This window comes from Cetorhinus maximus, chromosome X, assembly GCF_964194155.1.
Source record: "Cetorhinus maximus chromosome X, sCetMax3.hap1.1, whole genome shotgun sequence".
NCBI lineage: Eukaryota > Metazoa > Chordata > Chondrichthyes > Lamniformes > Cetorhinidae > Cetorhinus > Cetorhinus maximus.
Window position 1 is genome coordinate 13,591,673 of NC_135917.1, and position 18,120 is coordinate 13,609,792.

Sequence of the window (18,120 nt, forward strand, 5' to 3'; positions counted from 1 at the left end):
TTTTGGTTGTGTAGACCTCTGCTGAGCCACAAAAAGGAGCAGGGCCAGTGGGTAGTCTCGGGACTTCAGTTCTGCTGTTTGCTAAATTCCTTCAATCAAGTAACTGGCTAACTAATTTGTTAATAGCAAATGTTGTTATTTCCATGCGACTCTGCTGTGGCCGTCCCCTGTCTCTTGCCCAACCTCTGCCTGTCTCTCCTCCTCAGGGCCTTCTGAAGGATTGTTTCTCAGCCAACGCTGGCTATCTCTTCCAGCCAGACAAGTTCTACAACGTCTGTTATGATACCGGTGACAAGTCCCTGCAGTGTGGTCGGAAGGTGGATTGCCTCAAGCTATGGCTGATGTGGAAAGCTGTTGGTACTCGAGGGCTGGAGGAAAGGATTGACCATGCCTTCACCTGCACCAGGTTGGTGTTAGGGCAATGACCTCACCCGTCTAGACCTCCATTCTTGACTAAATTAAATTTCCCATCCTTGTTTTCAAATCCCTCCGTGGCCTCCCCCCTCCCTGTCTCTGTAATCTCCTTCAGCCCCACAAGCCTCTGAGATGTGTATTCATCTAATTCTGTCCACCTGAACAGCTCCAATTTCCATTGCTCCACCGTTGGAAGCTGTTCCTTCAGCTGTTGAGGCCTGAAGCTCTGGAAATTTTAAAAATTCTTTTCACAGAATGTGGCAAGGCTAGCATTTATTGCCCATCCCTAATTGCCCCTTGAGAAGGTGGTGGTGAGCTGCCGCCTTGAACCGCTGCAGTCCATGTGGTGTAGGTACACCCACAGTGCTGTTAGGGAGGGAGTTCCAGGATCTTGACCCAGTGACAGTGAAGGAACGGCCGATATATTTCCAAGTTAGGATGGTGAGTGACTTGGAGGGGAACTTCCAGGTGGTGGTGTTCCCATGTGTCTGCTGCCCTTGTCCTTCTAGGTTGTGGAGGTCGTGGGTTTGGAAGGTGCTGTCTAAGGAGCCTTGGTGAATTCCTGCAGTGCATCTTGTAGATGCTGCTGCTACTGTGCGTCAGTGGTGGAGGGAGTGAATGTTTGTGGATGGGGTGCCAATCAAGCGGGGCTGTTTTGTCCTGGACGGTGTCGAGCTTCTCGAGTGTGGTAGGAGCTGCACTCATCCAGGCAAGTGGAGAGTATTCCATCACACTCCTGACTTGTGCCTTGTAGATGGTGGACAGGCTTTGGGGAGTCAGGACGTGAGTTATTTGCTGCAGAATTCCCAGCCTCTGACCTGTTCTTGTAGCCACAGTATTGATATGGCTGGTCCAGTTCAGTTTCTGGTCAATGGTAACCCTCAGGATGTTGATGGTGGGGGATTCAGTGATGATAATGCGGTTGAATGTCAGGGGGAGATGGTTAGATTCTCTCTTGTTGGAGATGGTCATTGTCTGGCACTTGTGTGGTGCGAATGTTACTTGCCACTTATCAGCTCAAGCCTGAATGTTGTCCAGGTCTTGCTGCATTTGGACATGGACTGCTTCAGTATCTGAGGAGTCGCGTATGGTGCTGAACATTATGCAATCATCAGTGAACATCCCTACTTCTGACTTTGATGGAGGGAAGGTCATTGATGAAGCAGCTGAAGATGATTGGGCCTAGGACACTACCCTGAGGAACTCCTGCAGTGATGCCCTGGGACTGAGATGATTGACCTCCAACAACCACAAGCATCTTCCTTTGTGCTAGATATGACTCCAATCAGTGGAGAGTTTTCCCCCTGATTCCCATTGACTCCAGTTTTGCCAGGGCTCCTTGATGCCACATTTGGTCGGTGTCAAGGGCAGTCATTCTTACCTCACCTCAGGAGTTCAGCTCTTTTGTCCATGTTTGGACCAAGGCTGTCATGAGGTCAGGAGCTGAACGACACTGGCAGAACCTAAACTGAGCATCAGTGAGCAGGTTATTGGCACCTAAGTGCTGCTTGATAGCACTGTCAACGACACCCAATCGTCAAAGTGATGGAAGGTATCTCCTGCTTGTGTACAGGACATCCCTGGGCAATTTTCTACATTGCAGGGTAGATGCCAGTGTTGTAGCTGTACTGGAGAAGCTTAACTAGGGGTGTGGCTAGTTCTGGAGCACAAGTCTTCAGCATTACTGCCAGGATGTTGTCAGGGCCCATAGCCTTTGCAGTATCCAGTGCCTTCAGCCGTTTCATCACATGGAGTGAATTGGCTGAAGGTGTGAAATTATGGTGGTGGGGACCGTAAGAGGAGGTCTAAATGGATTGGTCATGTGGCACTTCTGGCTGAAGATTATTGTGAATGATTCACCCTTGTCTTTTGCACTTGTGTTGGGGGCAGCCATTGTTGGGAATGGTCATGCTCATGGAGCCTCCATTGTTTAGTTGTCTCCCACCATTCATGACAGGGCTGCAGTGCTTTGATCTGCTCCGTTGGTTGTGGGATTGTTTTGCACTGTCTATTGCCTGCTGCTTCTCGGTTTAGCATGGGAGTAGTTCTGTGCTGGTGCTTCACCAGGTTGTCATCTCATTTTTCCGGGATGCCTGTTGCTGCTCCTGGCATGCCCTTCATTGATCCAGGGTTGGTCTCTTGGCTTGATAGTAATGGTAGCCAAGAGTCAACCCATGTTGCTGTGGGTTTGGAGTCACATAGGCCAGACTGGGTAAGGACGGCAGATTTCTTTCCCTAGGGCATGAGTGGACCAATGGTTATCATGGCCGGAATTTTACGGCTGCGTTGTGACAGGAACGGGGCTGTAAAATACAGTGAGCCATTCTAAACCCCATTGACTGCAGCAGGACTGTAAAATCCCACTTCTGCCTCATGTTTCAATAGCTTCGTTCTCACTATTACAGGGGCTAGCTTTTTAATCGTTATTTATTTCATTAACTTGATTTAAAATCACGGTAGAATGCGAATGCGCATCTCTGGGCCTTTAGTCCAGGCCTCTAAGCCCTATGCTACCATACTCATGATGCCTGATACCATGCACATTGCCATATATGGGTGTGCACCCCTTCCACTCAATAAGATCACTCCCACTGCCACATCTGTGAGTTTTAGTTTGTTGCTTTCTCCTGTCCCTCGCATCATTACAAGCACCTCTACTTTGTCTCTACTTCTACTTTACTCTGTCAGGAGTGATTTTGAGTCTATTGTTTTTTGTGTGTGTAATAATACCATTCTGTTTGTGGGTTTATTTTTTCCCAGGTATTTGGTGAATGAAATAAAGGAAAGAGAAGGTTTTCGGTTACTGATGGAGGTAAAATGACACACATGCTCAACTATATTTACCTACTCCACCCCCACCCGAAACCTTAGTCTCAGACTGTGTCCCTCCCCCATAGTTTTATTTGTAATTGACCACATTATCCAATTACCACCCCCACCACCCTCCCTGCCACCCCCGCCTTTTTTATTGTGTGGATAAAAATCCTTGTGTCTCCCATTATCTCCAAGCCCCACTGCCTTCTGCTCAATAAAGCTCCACATCTCTCCTCCTGTAACACTACCTCCAGGCCGCTGACCACCTGTTACTGATGCAGCTGGGGAGTCCTAGAGTGGCGAGGAGGAGGAGGAGAATGGCAAGATTTCCGAGGAGTTAGAACTGTAGCGGTTGGGGGGAGGAATGAGGGGGGGGAAGCCAGAGGTCACAATAGGAGGTAGTCTCATGGCTGTGATGCTGAGGGGAGCAGAAATGAAAAAGGCAACTTTAGTTGTTGGGGTTGCAGTCGGAGTGTCTTCTGCGGTAGTATTTGGAGATGGTGCGTCTGGCTGGTTTCCTTTTGGAATACCCCGGTGCTGCTTGACAGCATCATCTGCTGCTGATGTTAGGGTCAGCTTCCATGTGTGCACTGATGACTCCCAGTGCAATCCCTCCACTGTCGGTGCTGTCAGACTGCTTGTCCAACATCCAGGAATGGATGAGCTGGAGTTTCTTCAAGCTAATCTTTGGGATGACCAAAGCTTGCCCTTCTCTTTATCTTTGGCCCCTGCCACAAATTCCTCACCCTCATTGCAGATTCCACTCCCTACCCCAGCCACTGAACTGAACTATTTGGTGTCTTATTTGGCCCCATATCCTGTCGCAAATCAACCCCTGCCACTGCTCACCTCTGCCCCTCCCTCAGCCTTGACTTGACTCAGTGGTCGCACTCTCCTCTGAAGTGGAAGTTGTAAGGAAGTCAAACCACTGTCCCAAGTGCTTTTGGTGCAAAACCTTGTTTATACATGTCAAAGGCTTATATTCAGGTCCATGCCTTTTTTCTTGCTTTGAAGCATCTTTGGTTTTGGAGACAAAGTTTGAGGGTGGGAAAACTGTATTCTTTAATGAGTAAAAATCTCTCCCTCTTGCAGCCTCAGTGTGTCAATGTCTGCTTTTGGTACATCCCACCCAGCCTACGAGGGAAAGAGCAGACCCCTGACTTCTGGCAGAACCTAGGAAAGGTAAGGGTGTACTGAGAATCACAGCCATTCGTAATCTACCCCTCTGCTCCGAGCAATGAATAATGGAATTGTTTTGCTATGGACCTTAGAAGAAAGTAAGAGGAGTGGCCACAGACTTTGCTTTTCTGACTAGAAATTTCATGGAATGACTGGATATAGTGGACAATCTTAGTGGACTCTTTTTCTCGACCCCCACAACCAGATTAGCCATGGTCTTATTGAATGGTGGAGCAGGCTCAAAGGGCTGAATGGCCTACTCCTGCTCTTGCTCCTAAGTCCTATGTTTCCATGTTCCGATATGTTCTATATTCCTAAGGGTCTATGCCAGGGCCTCAGTTAGTCACTATACTTGCTAATGACTGGATAACACAATAGAAAGCCATATATCTAAGCTTTCAGATTACACAAAGATTGGTGGCATAGTAAGTACTGTAGATGGAAGCATAAAATTACAGAGACAATGATAGATTAAGTGAGTGGGCAGGCAAATGTGAAGTCATCCATTTTGAACCAAAAGTGGGTTAACCAGTGTATTTTTTTTAAATGATAAAAAGGTCAGAATGGTGGTGGTCCAAAGAGATTTAAGGCTCTATGTATGTATCATTAAAATGTAATTGTCAGGTATAAAAAAAAAAAATCCAACCTGTGAACTGAATGCCATCCTTTATATCTGGAGGACTTGCATATGGAGGTGTAAGATTTGATCAGGGGACAATAACAAATTACTTGAGTTTTGAGAAGTTGCAAACGGTTCAATTTAAAGGCTTAAAATGATTTATTGAGAAGTGACAGTTCAAATACAACACCCAAACAGAATAGATATTGTAGACCTAGGACCTGTGACGTGTGAGAAAGTCCCAGATCAGATGGGCAGAGTAATGGTGTAGTCTCTGCTGCTTGTAGTAATGCTGCCTTTAGGCTGATGAGGGTGTTAATCTAAGGTTAGCTATCCTAAAGAGTCTCAGTCCCTTTTTGTTTGTGCTTTTTGCTACTTGACTGCCCATTTATATACATATTTTTAGGGGCTGATGGGTATCTCATGTCAATCACTCATTCAATTAACAGCGCCTCATCCAACTGTCCAATTATCCAGGGACAGGTACCCAAAATATATCCCACCCACTCCAGCCCCTCGTGTCGTCTGTTTATCCCTTGGAAGGACTTGTGATTAATTTCACTCAGACAGTTGTTCAGTTAAGTAGAAGTGAGGTTCCACCTTATCAAACCTAGCAATGCCTACACAAATATCAGCTTTCATTCTGTGTCCTTGGTCAGATAACAGGCTTCCTGATGAAAATGCAAACCTATTCTGTCTGCTATGTTGGCTCTGGCAGGCTCCTAAAGAATTTTTCTGAATAAGGGAGAAAGAGAACCAATTCTAAAATCTTTAATTCATTTCTTAAGATTTTATAAGGTCATTAGACAGCCATTTCCTATAAGGGGGAGGAAATTTTACTTCATCTATACAAAGCCCACATCTGAAGTATTGTGTACAGTTCTAGGTACTGTGCCTTTGGATAAACTGACCTTGGAAAAAGTGAAGTGCAGACTCAGTCAGAATTTTACCAGGGCTACAAGGGTTAAATTATAGAGAGATGACGTAAATGCAGTTTGTATTCCTGGGAATATAAAAGGTTAAGCAGTGACTGGATTGAGATTTTGAAGATTTAAAAGGAATTGATGGGGTAGATGCTGCTGGGAGAATCTAGGACAAGGGTTAGGGTTAAACCTTGAAATCAGAGTCAGACCATTTCAGAGAGAAGCTGGGAAACACTTGTTCACACACAGGGCGGTAGCACGGTTGAACACTCTCCCACAAAAAAACAGTAGATGTGAGTTCAATTATAATTTTCAACCCGAGACAGATTTTTGCTATCCAAGAAAATTCAAGGATGTGGAGCCATGGTGGTAAATGGAGTTGGAATATGGATCAGCCATGATCTCATTGAAAAACAGAACAAACTTCTGAGTTTGTGAACTCAGCTTGTGAGTTGAGTGAGTTGCCTAGTTGTGTTCCTATATTGCATGCTGTGGGACTGGGTGGTACAGTGGGTTATCACACTGTCCTTTCACACTCTGGGGCTGGGTGGTACAGTGGGTTATCACTCTGTCCTTTCACATTCTGGGACTGGGTACAGTGGGTTATCACACTGTCCTTTCACACTCTGGGACTGGGTGGTACAGTGGGTTATCACACTGTCCTTTCACACTCTGGGACTGGGTGGTACAGTGGGTTATCACACTGTCCTTTCACACTCTGGGACTGGGTACAGTGGGTTATCACACTGTCCTTTCACACTCTGGGACTGGGTGGTACAGTGGGTTATCACACTGTCCTTTCACACTCTGGGACTGGGTGGTACAGTGGGTTATCACACTGTCCTTTCACATTCAGGAAGGGTGGCACAGTCAGTTATCACACTGTCCTTTCACACTCAGGGCCTGGGTGGTACTTTGCGCTGATCCTCTGTTACTTCATGCTCTGTTTTGACACCATCATCCTCTTGCTAAGTAGCTGTCTGACCTCCGTGTTCAGCCTCAACAGGTTGGTGAAGAAGTCAGACTGGGAGCTGAGCCTACATTCAGCTGCAATAAAATGAGAAGCAGCCCCCTCTCCTCATGCACTTTCCATTTATCATTGGATTAAAACTTAAAATTTAACTTCATATTTACATCTCCCATTCCCTGGCGGCTCAGGTAATATAACTAAGGCAGTTGTTAAAGGTCGACTATTGCAGACTCCCTCTGCCAGAACCATTTGAAATTAGGCGTTGAGTTGCTTGGAACCAAAACATGACCTTGCTGAAAATACTATGTTTGCACCTTTGCGTGGTAGCAGGGGTAAAGGAGAGATTCCAGAAGGTGGTTGTAACTTGTTAAGCTATCCATGTGCCGTTGGCCATTTTCTTTTTTTTTCAGGTGGCTCCATTTATCAAGGAGCGAATGGTGAAGCGAGGCAGCATGATGGTCGGTTACCAGAAACATGGGGAAAAAGTGAACTTCTTCCGACAGGTCCTGATCAGTCCACAGGTCAGCTGGGAGGACATGGACTTCTTTATGGATGAAATTGAGCGTCTGGGATGTGATTTCCAGCCCGAGTAACGTGCTAACACTCTCTCTCTGTTATATCTTCCCCTTGGTGATATCCAGAGGCTTAGGTCACCTGAGCTCAGTCTATTTCATTCCCCTCCCCCACTGCATGTTAATTTTGGGAATGCTTGTTTAAAAAATTTAGTTTATGGGAACATATTAAATTTTGAAGATTTTGCATTGAATAAAAATAATCCATCCACCTGCCTGTAAGGGTCCCAAATGTATTTTGACAGTTTTTGGTGGACATCATTCCCAAGTCCAAAAACTGCCCCTGACCTGGCACAGAACTGCCTGTCCCACTTCGAGATGCCATTGGCTGGTTATTGTGGGAAATGGAAGTATCACATCTGTACAGTGGAGGAAACTCATTGGAGGTCTCAGCTGATGTATATTGTTAGAACAAATTAGAGGGCGAGCTTTATTCAGCATCTACCCCAATGCTGTCCCTGTCCAGGGAGTGTTTGATGGGGACAGTATTGAGGGAGCTTTACCCTGTATCTAACCCTGTGCTGTACCTATCCTGGGAGTGTTTGATGGAGACAGTGTAGAGGGAGCTTTACTCTGTATCTAACCCCGTGCTGTACCTGTCCCGGGAGTGTTTGATGGGGACAGTGTAAAGGGAGCTTTACTCTGTATCTAACCCCGTGCTGTATCTGTCCTGGGAGTGACCTGAGAGATCTCCAATCTCGTCCAAGGCCAGTGAGGTGGTTTGCAACAGTTAGTAGCAGGACTACTCAGCAAGGTAACTTTCAATTCAACAACTGCCAACTGAACCTCCAGTCCTGCCCCAAGATGCTTAATGGCTCCTGAGTAAACTTGATCATTGAATTTTTTTTATTCAGTGAAAATCTTCAAAATTTATTATGTTCCCATGACCTAAATTGTTTAAGCAAGCATTCCCAAAATTAACATGCAACAGGGAGGGGAATGAGATCGGTCACCTGAGTTCAGTCTAAGCCTCTGGACTCGGTCACCAAAGACATCAGTTGAGTAAACTTTTAAAATTTCCATATGATTGAATAGTGCTGAAGCATGGAACTTGATTCATCTTCTCTGGACCATGTGCCTGCATCGGGTATAGTCTGGCTTGGATGCAGTAGAGAGATCCACCTGCACTGTGCCCCTTTAATGTTCCTTAACACTATTTTCAGAAGAGCATTTGGTCCTGTTCTGCTGTGAGGTTTCTATTTCCCTTAGCAGTCCATGTCGGCTTGCTCAGCATGTAGCACCATAGATAAACGCTGTTACTGTTACTCACCTGATTATCCCTCTGGGAGCTGACACACAAACCTAAGATGTTTGTAAATGGTATCTGACCCACTGGTCTTGTTGACGTTTGTCCAGTATGTAACCTGGAAAAACCAAGCTGGATGGCTCAGATCTTTGTGATTAATCCCTGTCATGTTATAATTTGAGAGTTCAAATATTGGCCTTGCAAAATTCCTGATGATTGGATGTGGCTTTCCAGGTGGACCATGGAATTTGAATCTCCTATCCAGGAGATACATCCAGTTTGGCTTTTCGTGAACTATTGGCAGCAGTGATTGATCTCCAGTACAGTCTATAGGGACGTGTAGATAAGCTCTTTCTGTAACCGTGAAAACTGTAGTGAGAATCTGTTGGGTAGCAAAAACCTTCCGCTCTGTATTTTCTCAAGTCATATGATCTGTATTGTGGCTGAGGATGTCCAAACATGGGATGTGTTACTGATGAGATGTAGTACCTTTCTGTTTCGAAGAGAAAACACAGACTGAATGAACTGTATCTATCTTAAACTGATATTTTACTATCTCTTCATTTAGCATAAAAATTGTTCATGCATTTGGTGTAGGCAATTTTCTGGTGGGTCAATGTCAATCTGATACATAAGCTTTTGGTGCGTAGCCAAACTGCGCAATTAGTTGAGAAAGAAAGTGTCAACTTTTACTCCCTTGTGTCAATTGTCATCACTTATGTAGTTTTGTGCCAATCATGTAAAGATTGAAATTAAAGGAAATCATTCAAGTAACTTGACTCTATCTTCAGTCTGCTGAGTATTCTTTTTGCTAAAAACTCTTTGTCAGTTTTGGGAGATCTGTTAGCAATAAGCATAAAATGCTGGGAATACAGAGGAGGTTCCTCAGCGTCTAGGGGGAAAAAAAGTTAGCCCCTACTTTCAGATATAGAACAGCCGTGCTGTAAAGGTTCTCTACTTGACTAATCAAACTGTCTTCCCTTTCAGACGGTTCCTGATCTGAGGTATATTTTTAGTGTTTTCAGTCATATTTCTAATATTCCCAGTTTCTCTCTTCTCTACTCAGGAATGCAACGTTCACCTAAATGGCAAGTAAAGCTTTTCTGCTCTGCTGCAATAATAAGCCAAATTTTGCTGTCAAATTTACAGTGAATCAAATGGTGTTTGCTGTTATTTATGTGTAAATGGTACAGTAACTTCAAGTGGGTGCAGAAGGGCAGTTAAATGCCTATACCCAAACGTTGTTGCAGGAGATCTGTCACTCCACTACTGGCTTTACACAAACAGCATTTTGCTGTCTGCTTCGCCATTTGAAAAGTATTGAGCAGTATGTAGGTGGTGTTTGTGTGATAGATTTGAACTAAACATGCCATAGCAAGTTAAAATTTGTGTGGAATGTGGGCATTGCTGGCTGGGCCAGCATTTATTGCCCATCCCTAATTGCCCTTGAGAAGGTGGTGGTGAGCTGCCTTCTGGAACCGCTGCAGTCCATGTGGTGTAGGTACACCCACCGTGCTGATAGGAAGGGAGTTCTAGGATTTTGACCCAGCGACAGTGAAGGAACGGCGATATATTTCCAAGTCAGGATGGTGAATGACTTGCAGGTGGTGGTGTTCCCATCTGTCTGCTGCCCTTGTTCTTCTAGATGGTAGTGGTCGTGGGTTTGGAAGGTGCTGCCGAAGGACCCTTGGTGAGTTCCTGCAGTACATCTTGTAGATGGTACACACTACTGCTACTGTGCATTGGTGGTGGAGGGAGTGAATGTTTGTGGATGGCCTATTAAGCGGACTGCTTTGTCCTGGATGGTGTCGAGCTTCTTGAGTGTTGTTGGAGCTGCACTCATCAGGCAAGTGGAGAGTATTCCATCACACTCCTGACTTGTGCCTTGTAGATGGTGGACAGGCTTTGAGGAGTCAGGAGGTGAGTTACTTGCCACAGGACCTGTTACTAGCTTCTGACCTGCTCTTGTAACCACAGTATTTATATGGCTAGTCCAGTTCAGTTTCTGGTCAACAGTAACCCCCAAGATGTTGATAATGGGGGATTCAGCGATGGCTAGATTCTCTCTTGTTAGAAATGATCATTGCCCACCACTTGTCTGGCGTGAATGTTACTTGTCAGCCCAAGCCTGGATGTTTTCCAGGCCTTGCTGCATTTGGACATGGACTGCTTCAGTATCTGAGGAGCCGCGAATGGTGCTGAACATTGTGCAATCATCTACGAACATCCCCACTTCTGACCTTATGATGGAAGGAAGTTCATTGATGAAGCAACTGAAGATGGTTGGACCAGTGGAGAGTTTTCCCCCTGATTCCCAATGACTCCTTGATGACACAAATGCTGCCTTGATGTCAAGGGCAGTCACTCTTACCTCACCTCGAGAGTTCAGCTCTTCTGTCCATGTTTGAACCAAGGCTGGAATGAGGCCAGGAACCCAAACTAAGCATCAATGAGCAGGTTATATGAGAAGTGCCACTTGATAGCACTGCTGATGACACCTTCCATTAATTTGCTGATGATCAAGAGTCAATTAATGGGATGGAAATTGGCTGGATTGAATTTTTCCTGTGTTTTGTGTACAGGGCATACCTGGACAATTTTCCACAATGTCAGGTAGATGCCAACATTGTACCTGCATTGGAGCAGCTTGGTTAGTTGTGGAGCACAAGTCTTCAGTACTTTTGTCAGGGCCCATAGATTTTGCAGTATCCAGTGCCTTCAGCTGTTTCTTGATATCACATGAATCGAAATGGCTGAAGATTGACATCTGTGATGCTGGGGACCTCCGGGGGAGTCCGAGATGGATCATCCACTCAGCACTTCTGACTGAAGATGGTTGCAAATGCTTCAGTTTTGTCTTTTGCACTGATGTGCTGGGCTCCCCCATCATTGAAGATGGGGATATAAGTGGAGCCTCCACCTCCAGTGAGTTGTTTAATTGTCCACCACCATTCAAGACTGGATGTGACAGGACTGCAGAGCTTGGATCTGACCTGTTGGTTGTGGAATCGCTTAGCTCTGTCTATCACATGCTGCTTCCACAGTTTGGCATGCAAGTATTCAATGAACGGCATGGCACTAGGAAGTTCTGAGGAACAAAGGGACCTTGGCGTGTGTGTCCTTAGATCTCTGAAGGCGGAGGGGCATGTTAGTGGGGTGGTGAAAATGGCATATGGGACACTTGCCTTTATCAATCAAGGCATAGATTACAAAAGTAGGGAGGTCATGTTGGAGTTGTATAGAACCTTGGTGAGGCCACAGCTGGAGTAATGTGTGCAGTTCTGGTCGCCACATTATAGGAAGGATGTGATTGCACTGGAGGGGGTGCAGAGGAGATTCACCAGGATGTTGCCTGGGATGAAACATTTAAGTTATGAAGAGAGGTTGGGTAGACTTGGGTTGTTTTCGTTGGAGCAGAGAAGACTGAGGGGCGACCTGATCGAGGTGTACAAGATTATGAGGGGCATGGATAGGGTGGATAGGGAGCAACTGTTCCCCTTAGTTGAAGGGTCAGTCACAAGGGGGGCATAAGTTCAAGGTGAGGGGCAGGAGGTTTAGGGGGGATGTGAGGAAAAACTTTTTTACCCAGAGGGTGGTGATGGTCTGGAATGCGCTGCCTGGGAGGGTGGTGGAGGCGGGTTGCCTCACATCCTTTAAAAAGTACCTGGATGAGCACTTGGCACGTCATAACATTCAAGGCTATGGGCCAAATGCCGGTAAATGGGATTAGGTAGGTAGGTCAGGTGTTTCTCACGTGTCGGTGCAGACTCGATGGGCCGAAGGGCCTCTTCTGCACTGTGATTCTGTGATAGTCTCATTTCGTAGCTTCACCAGGTTGACACCTCATTTTTAGGTATGCCTGGTGCTGTTCCTGGCATACCCTCCTGCACTCTTCATTGAACCAGAGTTGAGCCCCACCCCCAGCTTGATGGTAATGGTAGAGTGGGGGATATGCCGGGCCATGAGGTTACAGATTGTGGTTGAATGCAATTCTGCTACTGCTGATGGCCCACAGCGCCTCATGGATGCCCAGTTTGGAGTTGCTAGATCTGTTCTGAATTTGACCCATTTACACAGTGGTAGTGCTACACAACACGATGGAGGGTATGCTCAGTGTGAAGATGGGACTTTGTCTCCACAAGGACTGCAGTGGTCACTGCTAATACTGTCATTGCCAGATACACATGCAGTGCGTAGATTGGTGAGGACAAGGTCTAGTAGGTTTTTTCTGACTTAAAGGTTCTCTAATCACTCACTACAGGCCTAGTCTCGCAGATATGTTCTTTGGACATTAGTGAACCAGATGGGTTTTTACGACAATCATTAGTTTTACTGTCACTGGGTCAAAATCCTGGAACTCCCTCCCTAATAGCACTGTGGGTGTGCCTACACCATATGCACAGCAGCGGCTCAAGAAGGCAGCTCACCACCTTCTCAAGGGCAATTAGGGATGGGCAATAAATGCTGGTCTAGACAACCCATGAACGAATTTTAAAATAATTACTGAGACTAACTTTCAGTTCCAGATTTATTGACTGATTGAATTTAAATTCCACCAGCTGAGTCCTCGGACCATTAGCTTGAGCCTCTAGATTACCAGTCCACTTGCATTACCACTACACTACTGTTCACTTCGAGTCCCAGATGCCCTGTTTCACTCGCTGCATAGGTGATCAGTTCGCACTTTTAGAAACTTAGTGGGTAAAAATGCTTTAAAGCCGGGTGGAGGGGTAAGTTGAACTAATGGCAGATGCTATTAGATACCCTGCTGCAGTAAAATCTGACCCAGTGTGCCTCAGCCCTAGTTTGAGGGGAGACCCTTCCCCACTGCACCTGTGATATTTCCCCAGTTCCGTCTGAGTAAGGATGGTCAACTTTGCCACATTTGGAGCATCCTTAGAACCAGCCCACAAGAAGACCTTCAACACATCACTTTGGGATTTTTTTTTAAACTTTGCGTTACCAATCAAATGAGTTAAACACTATATTTGCCTTTAAACCTGTGCTGGTTTTCCTTAATTAGTCCACACTTGTCCAAGTGACTGTTAGTCTGGTCATGAATTATCGTTTCTAAAAGCTACCCACTGCTGAGGTTAAACTGAGTGGCCGGTAGTTGCTGGGCTTATCCTTGCAGCATTTTTTTGAACAAGGGTGTAACATTTACATCTGGCACCACCCCTGTATATAAGGCCTGTGCTTCCCAAATTTCCACCCTTACTTCCCTTAGTATCCTTGGGTGCATTTTATCTGGTCCTGGTGACTTACCAACTTTAAGTACAGACAGTTTCTCTAATACCTCCTCTTTATCAACTTTTAGCCCACCCAGTGTCTCAACTACTTCCTCTTTCCTGTGACTTTGGCAACATCTTCTTCCTTGGTAAAGACAGATGCAAACTACTCATATTTTACCTCAGCCATGCCCTCTGCCTCCATGCTTAAATCTCCTTTTAGGTCCCCAATCCTTTCACCTCCCTTTCACTCTTTATATGCCTATAGAAGACTTTTGGATTCCCTTTAATGTTAGCTTCCACTCTCTTATAATGCTCTCTCCTTGCTTCTCTTATTTGTTTTTCATTTCCCCTCTGAACCTTATATATTGAGCCTGATTCTCAATTGTGTTGTCCACTTGACGCCTGTAATGCAAATCCTTTTTCTGCTTCATTTTACCTTCTAACTCTCATCATCCATAGAGCTCTATCTTTGTTTTACCTTCGTCACCACCCCCCCCTCCCCCCAGCCCTCAACAATACCCAATCTATCTCCTCTTTAAAGGCAGCCCATTGTTCTATTACAGTTTTGCCTGCCAATCATTGATTCCATTTTACCCGGGGTTAGATCTGTCCTCTCCCCAGTGAAATTGGCCCTCTCCCAATTAATTATTCATACTCTGAGTTGCTTCTTGTCCTTTTCCATCGCCAACCTAAACCTTATACAATAATCACAGTTCCCTAAATGTACCCCTAGTGGCACTTGATCCACCTCATTCCCCAGAACCAGATCCAGCAATGCCTCCTTCCTTGTTGAGCTGGTAACTGTCACAAAACTCATTGTAGCAACTCACCAAGGTTACAGCAGTGTCAGCTGTGGCTCAGTGGTTGCACTCTGGCCTCTGAGTCCAAGGTTGTAGGTTCAAATCCCACTGCAGATATGTTTGCAGATCTAGTCATTATTTTCTTTCTATCCTATTCCATCATTTCCCTCTCAATTTCCCCGCACCCCACCCAGTTTTACCCCAAATTCTTCCTCCCCACCCTCAAGCTCCTATCCCTTGTCTCCTGGCCTTCAGGTCCATTCTATAGTCTTCTCAAACCCACAGGTTGCTGTTACTTTCTGCTCCCTCCCATCCAGCAAGCCTCTGTCCCAATTCCCCTTCTTGCTCGAGCTGCAGGAGAACCAATTTTCCAGTGCATCCCATTCTTTCCCCAAGCCCTCATTCTCCAGTCACCCTCTCCACCTGAAATCCCAACCTTGATGCCTCTGCCTGCACCACCCCCAACTTCTCAGTTTCCCTACTAAGCTACTATCACCTCTTATTCCCAAGCTCCACTAACCACCTTAGCACCCATGCTCTGAACCCCTAAATCTCTGCCTTCCTCTCCCTTGGCCTGGAGTCCAGTGCCACTCTACCCATGCCTGTGTCTGACTTTTCCTCCTATCCCTATGTCAGCAGGTTGTGTGTCTGGTCATGCTTAGCAGGGTCAGAGTTTGTGTTTCAGGTTGATGACCCTTCATCAGAACTGAGGAAAGATAGAAATGTAATAGGTTTTGAACAAATGATGAGAAGGGGGAGGAGGAAGAATGAAGGGGAAGGCTAAAATAGGGTGAAAGGCAGGAGAGGTTAAACGATGAAAGGTTTCCTGGTACAAAAGCCAAAGGGAGTGGTAATGGGTAAAGTAATGAAACAAACCATGTCTAGATAATGTGTAAATGGCTGAATAGCAGCCATCTGAATGCAACATCAAGAAATAATGAAAGAGAACCAAACCAGCAAAAAAAACCAAAATGGTGGTAGAGCTTGTGATCTAAAATTTTTGAACTCCATGTTGAGTCTAGAAGGCTGTAAAGGACCGAGCCAAAAGCTGAGGCGTTGTTCCTCGAGCTTGCATTGAGCTTCATTAGAATACTCTAGCATGCCATGAACAGAAAGGTCAGAGTGAAGAGTAAGGTGGAGGATTGAAATGATGAGCAACATGAAGCTCGGGGTCATGCATGCGGACTGAACAGTGGTGTTCAACAAAGTGGTCACCCAGTCTGCGTTTGGCCTCCCCAATGTAGAGGAGATCACATGAGAAGCGAATACAGTATACTAAATTGAGCTCGTTGTAGATTCCTTGTTGTTCAACTATGTAAGCTGCAAATGATTTTGTCTTCTGTGGGTCCCCTCATGTCTGAAGAGTCCGATGAGGGATTGGCATGGACGTCCCCAGAACTGACAGTTCGTGTGGTCATTGTTGGTGCTTGGAGGAACTTCTGCAGCTGTGCGAGCTCTGGCCTTCCTCTGGGCATATCGGATGTTGCGGTTTTGGCATGTTTGGTCCTCAATACATCCTGAGCCACATTTTGGTGTTTGCCTCCATGTGGACCAGTTGCTTGCAGTGTTTTCCCAGGAGAAATGGTTTGCAATGCAGAAGTTTGTAAGGCTTCTTTCTTAGGGTGTCCTTGTATCGATTGCAATGACCACCTCGATGTCGTTTGCCCTGAGACAGTTCCCCATAGATGATCTGCTTGGGGATTCTGTAATCATCCATATGGGAGACATAGCTTGCCCATCTCAGTTGAATTTTCTGGATGGCGATCTCATTGCTGTTGAGCCCAGCATCACGCAGGACTTTGTTTGTGATTTTGTCCTGCCATTGAATTCTCATGACAGATTCTCATGATCTAAGGTGTCTTTGGTGGAAGCTTTCCAGAGCTTTGATGTGGTGCCGATAGCAGAGCCAGGATTATGCGCCATGCAGCAAGGTGGTAAGGATAATTGCCTGGTAAAGTTTGATTTTAGTCTTTAGCTTAGTGCCGTGCTGCTTCCATACATGATCATGGAGTTGACTGGCGGTAGACCTTGCTTTCTGGATGTGGGTGTGGGATATCTTCATTAATAGTGGCATCCCAAGAGAGCATACTGTTATGACTGGTGCTTCGTAGCATATGCCCGGTGCTGGCTGACCGAAACAATCAGTCTTGGAGGCACTGATTTGGAGACCAAAGTTTTTGGCGACACTCAAATTTGTTTGCTAGAAAGTCTGGATGCCTTCCTTCCTTGTGGGCAGCTAGGTCCAAACAAATGTGTCAAAATCCCGTGCCTACTGCTGGCATGATTGGATGCGTTTGTGCCTGTGATGGGATGGCTGATGCTTTGTGTTAACCAGTGGCATAAAAGCAGGGATGCGTCATGGCTCCCCAACTCTTCAATCTCCTCTTTGCTGCAATGCATAAGGAAGCCACCAGAGACAAACTGCAGGTATCAATATGAGATTGTGTTTGGAGAAGCTCTTCAATCTCTCCAGACTGTGTGTGTACCTCCACCAAAGTCACACACAGTAAATAGAGAGTGTGTGTATGTAGGATTGCAGATGACTACATTGAAAGCAGCACAACAACTAACTGACAGCTCAGTCTAAATTCAGGATTGTGTTGAAGTTGCGAACCTTTTGAATCTGTTGGCATATTTTTGCATAACTTTAGAATTAAGAGCAGGGAACTGCTGGGCTCTCAAGTAGCACCCGAATGAACCACAATTAAAATGCTTTACAAACACACAGCACTGTATCTAGCCTCGAGAAGATAAAAGACATATTTCATACTTCCAGACCTGTGACACTCCTGAGGTGAAGATGAGCGAGACCACGCAGCTTTCGCAGAGGACACCACTGTGGGGTTGGAATTTGCCAGCAGTTAAGATGGCGGCGGCGAGCAGTTCGTCCGGGCGGCCGGTGCCAGCAAGTGTCATGGCGCCGGCGGCTTCAGATCCCGCTGTGGGACAGATGCGGTATTTCCCGGCGTGCTGCAGGTGGACTCGGCTGGGGGGGGGTTTTTTTTTTGCGCTGCGGTCGGTGTTTTTGTTTTGTAAACTTGCCGCCCAAGGCTGATGCAGAGCCGATGCTGTGAGGAGCGTGTCTCTCGGTGAGTCAGTCAATGCTGCCGCTCACTCTGAACTTTGGGGGGTGGGGGGAGCAGCGGGCGCGGGGAGCCGGGTTATGGTGGAAGCGGGAGGAGAGGCCTGGATTTCAGGCTGTGTAACTAGGCCAGGCCTCAAGCCTTGAGTTCCAGGGCGACTTTTGTTCCAAGGTAAACCCAGAATGCAAGCCCCAGAGCCAGGGGAACAGGGGAGGCAATCCCATCTAAAAATGCACCTCAAACCAGCACCGCTGGTTTAGTTTTTGAAG

At 46.1% G+C, this 18,120-nt stretch overlaps 2 protein-coding genes across 6 annotated transcripts in view; both read left to right on the top strand.

The window, feature by feature from the left end:
• Window positions 1-9,521, top strand: part of csad (cysteine sulfinic acid decarboxylase) — a 119,187-nt gene extending 109,666 nt beyond the window's left edge. For all 3 annotated transcript variants that reach the window (XM_078534524.1, XM_078534523.1, XM_078534525.1), the window contains exons 12-15: window positions 207-406; window positions 3,175-3,226; window positions 4,321-4,410; window positions 7,330-9,521. In XM_078534524.1, coding sequence (XP_078390650.1) covers window positions 207-406; window positions 3,175-3,226; window positions 4,321-4,410; window positions 7,330-7,512 — 525 coding nt within the window. In that variant the 3' untranslated portion in view covers window positions 7,513-9,521. The remainder of the gene's footprint in view (window positions 1-206; window positions 407-3,174; window positions 3,227-4,320; window positions 4,411-7,329) is intronic.
• Window positions 9,522-17,461: 7,940 nt separating this feature from the next.
• The window catches only part of LOC144672647 (zinc finger protein 148-like), a 156,876-nt gene continuing 156,217 nt past the window's right edge, over window positions 17,462-18,120 (top strand). For all 3 annotated transcript variants that reach the window (XM_078534513.1, XM_078534515.1, XM_078534516.1), the window contains exon 1: window positions 17,462-17,857. The gene's annotated coding sequence lies outside the window, so the exon portion shown is untranslated. The remainder of the gene's footprint in view (window positions 17,858-18,120) is intronic.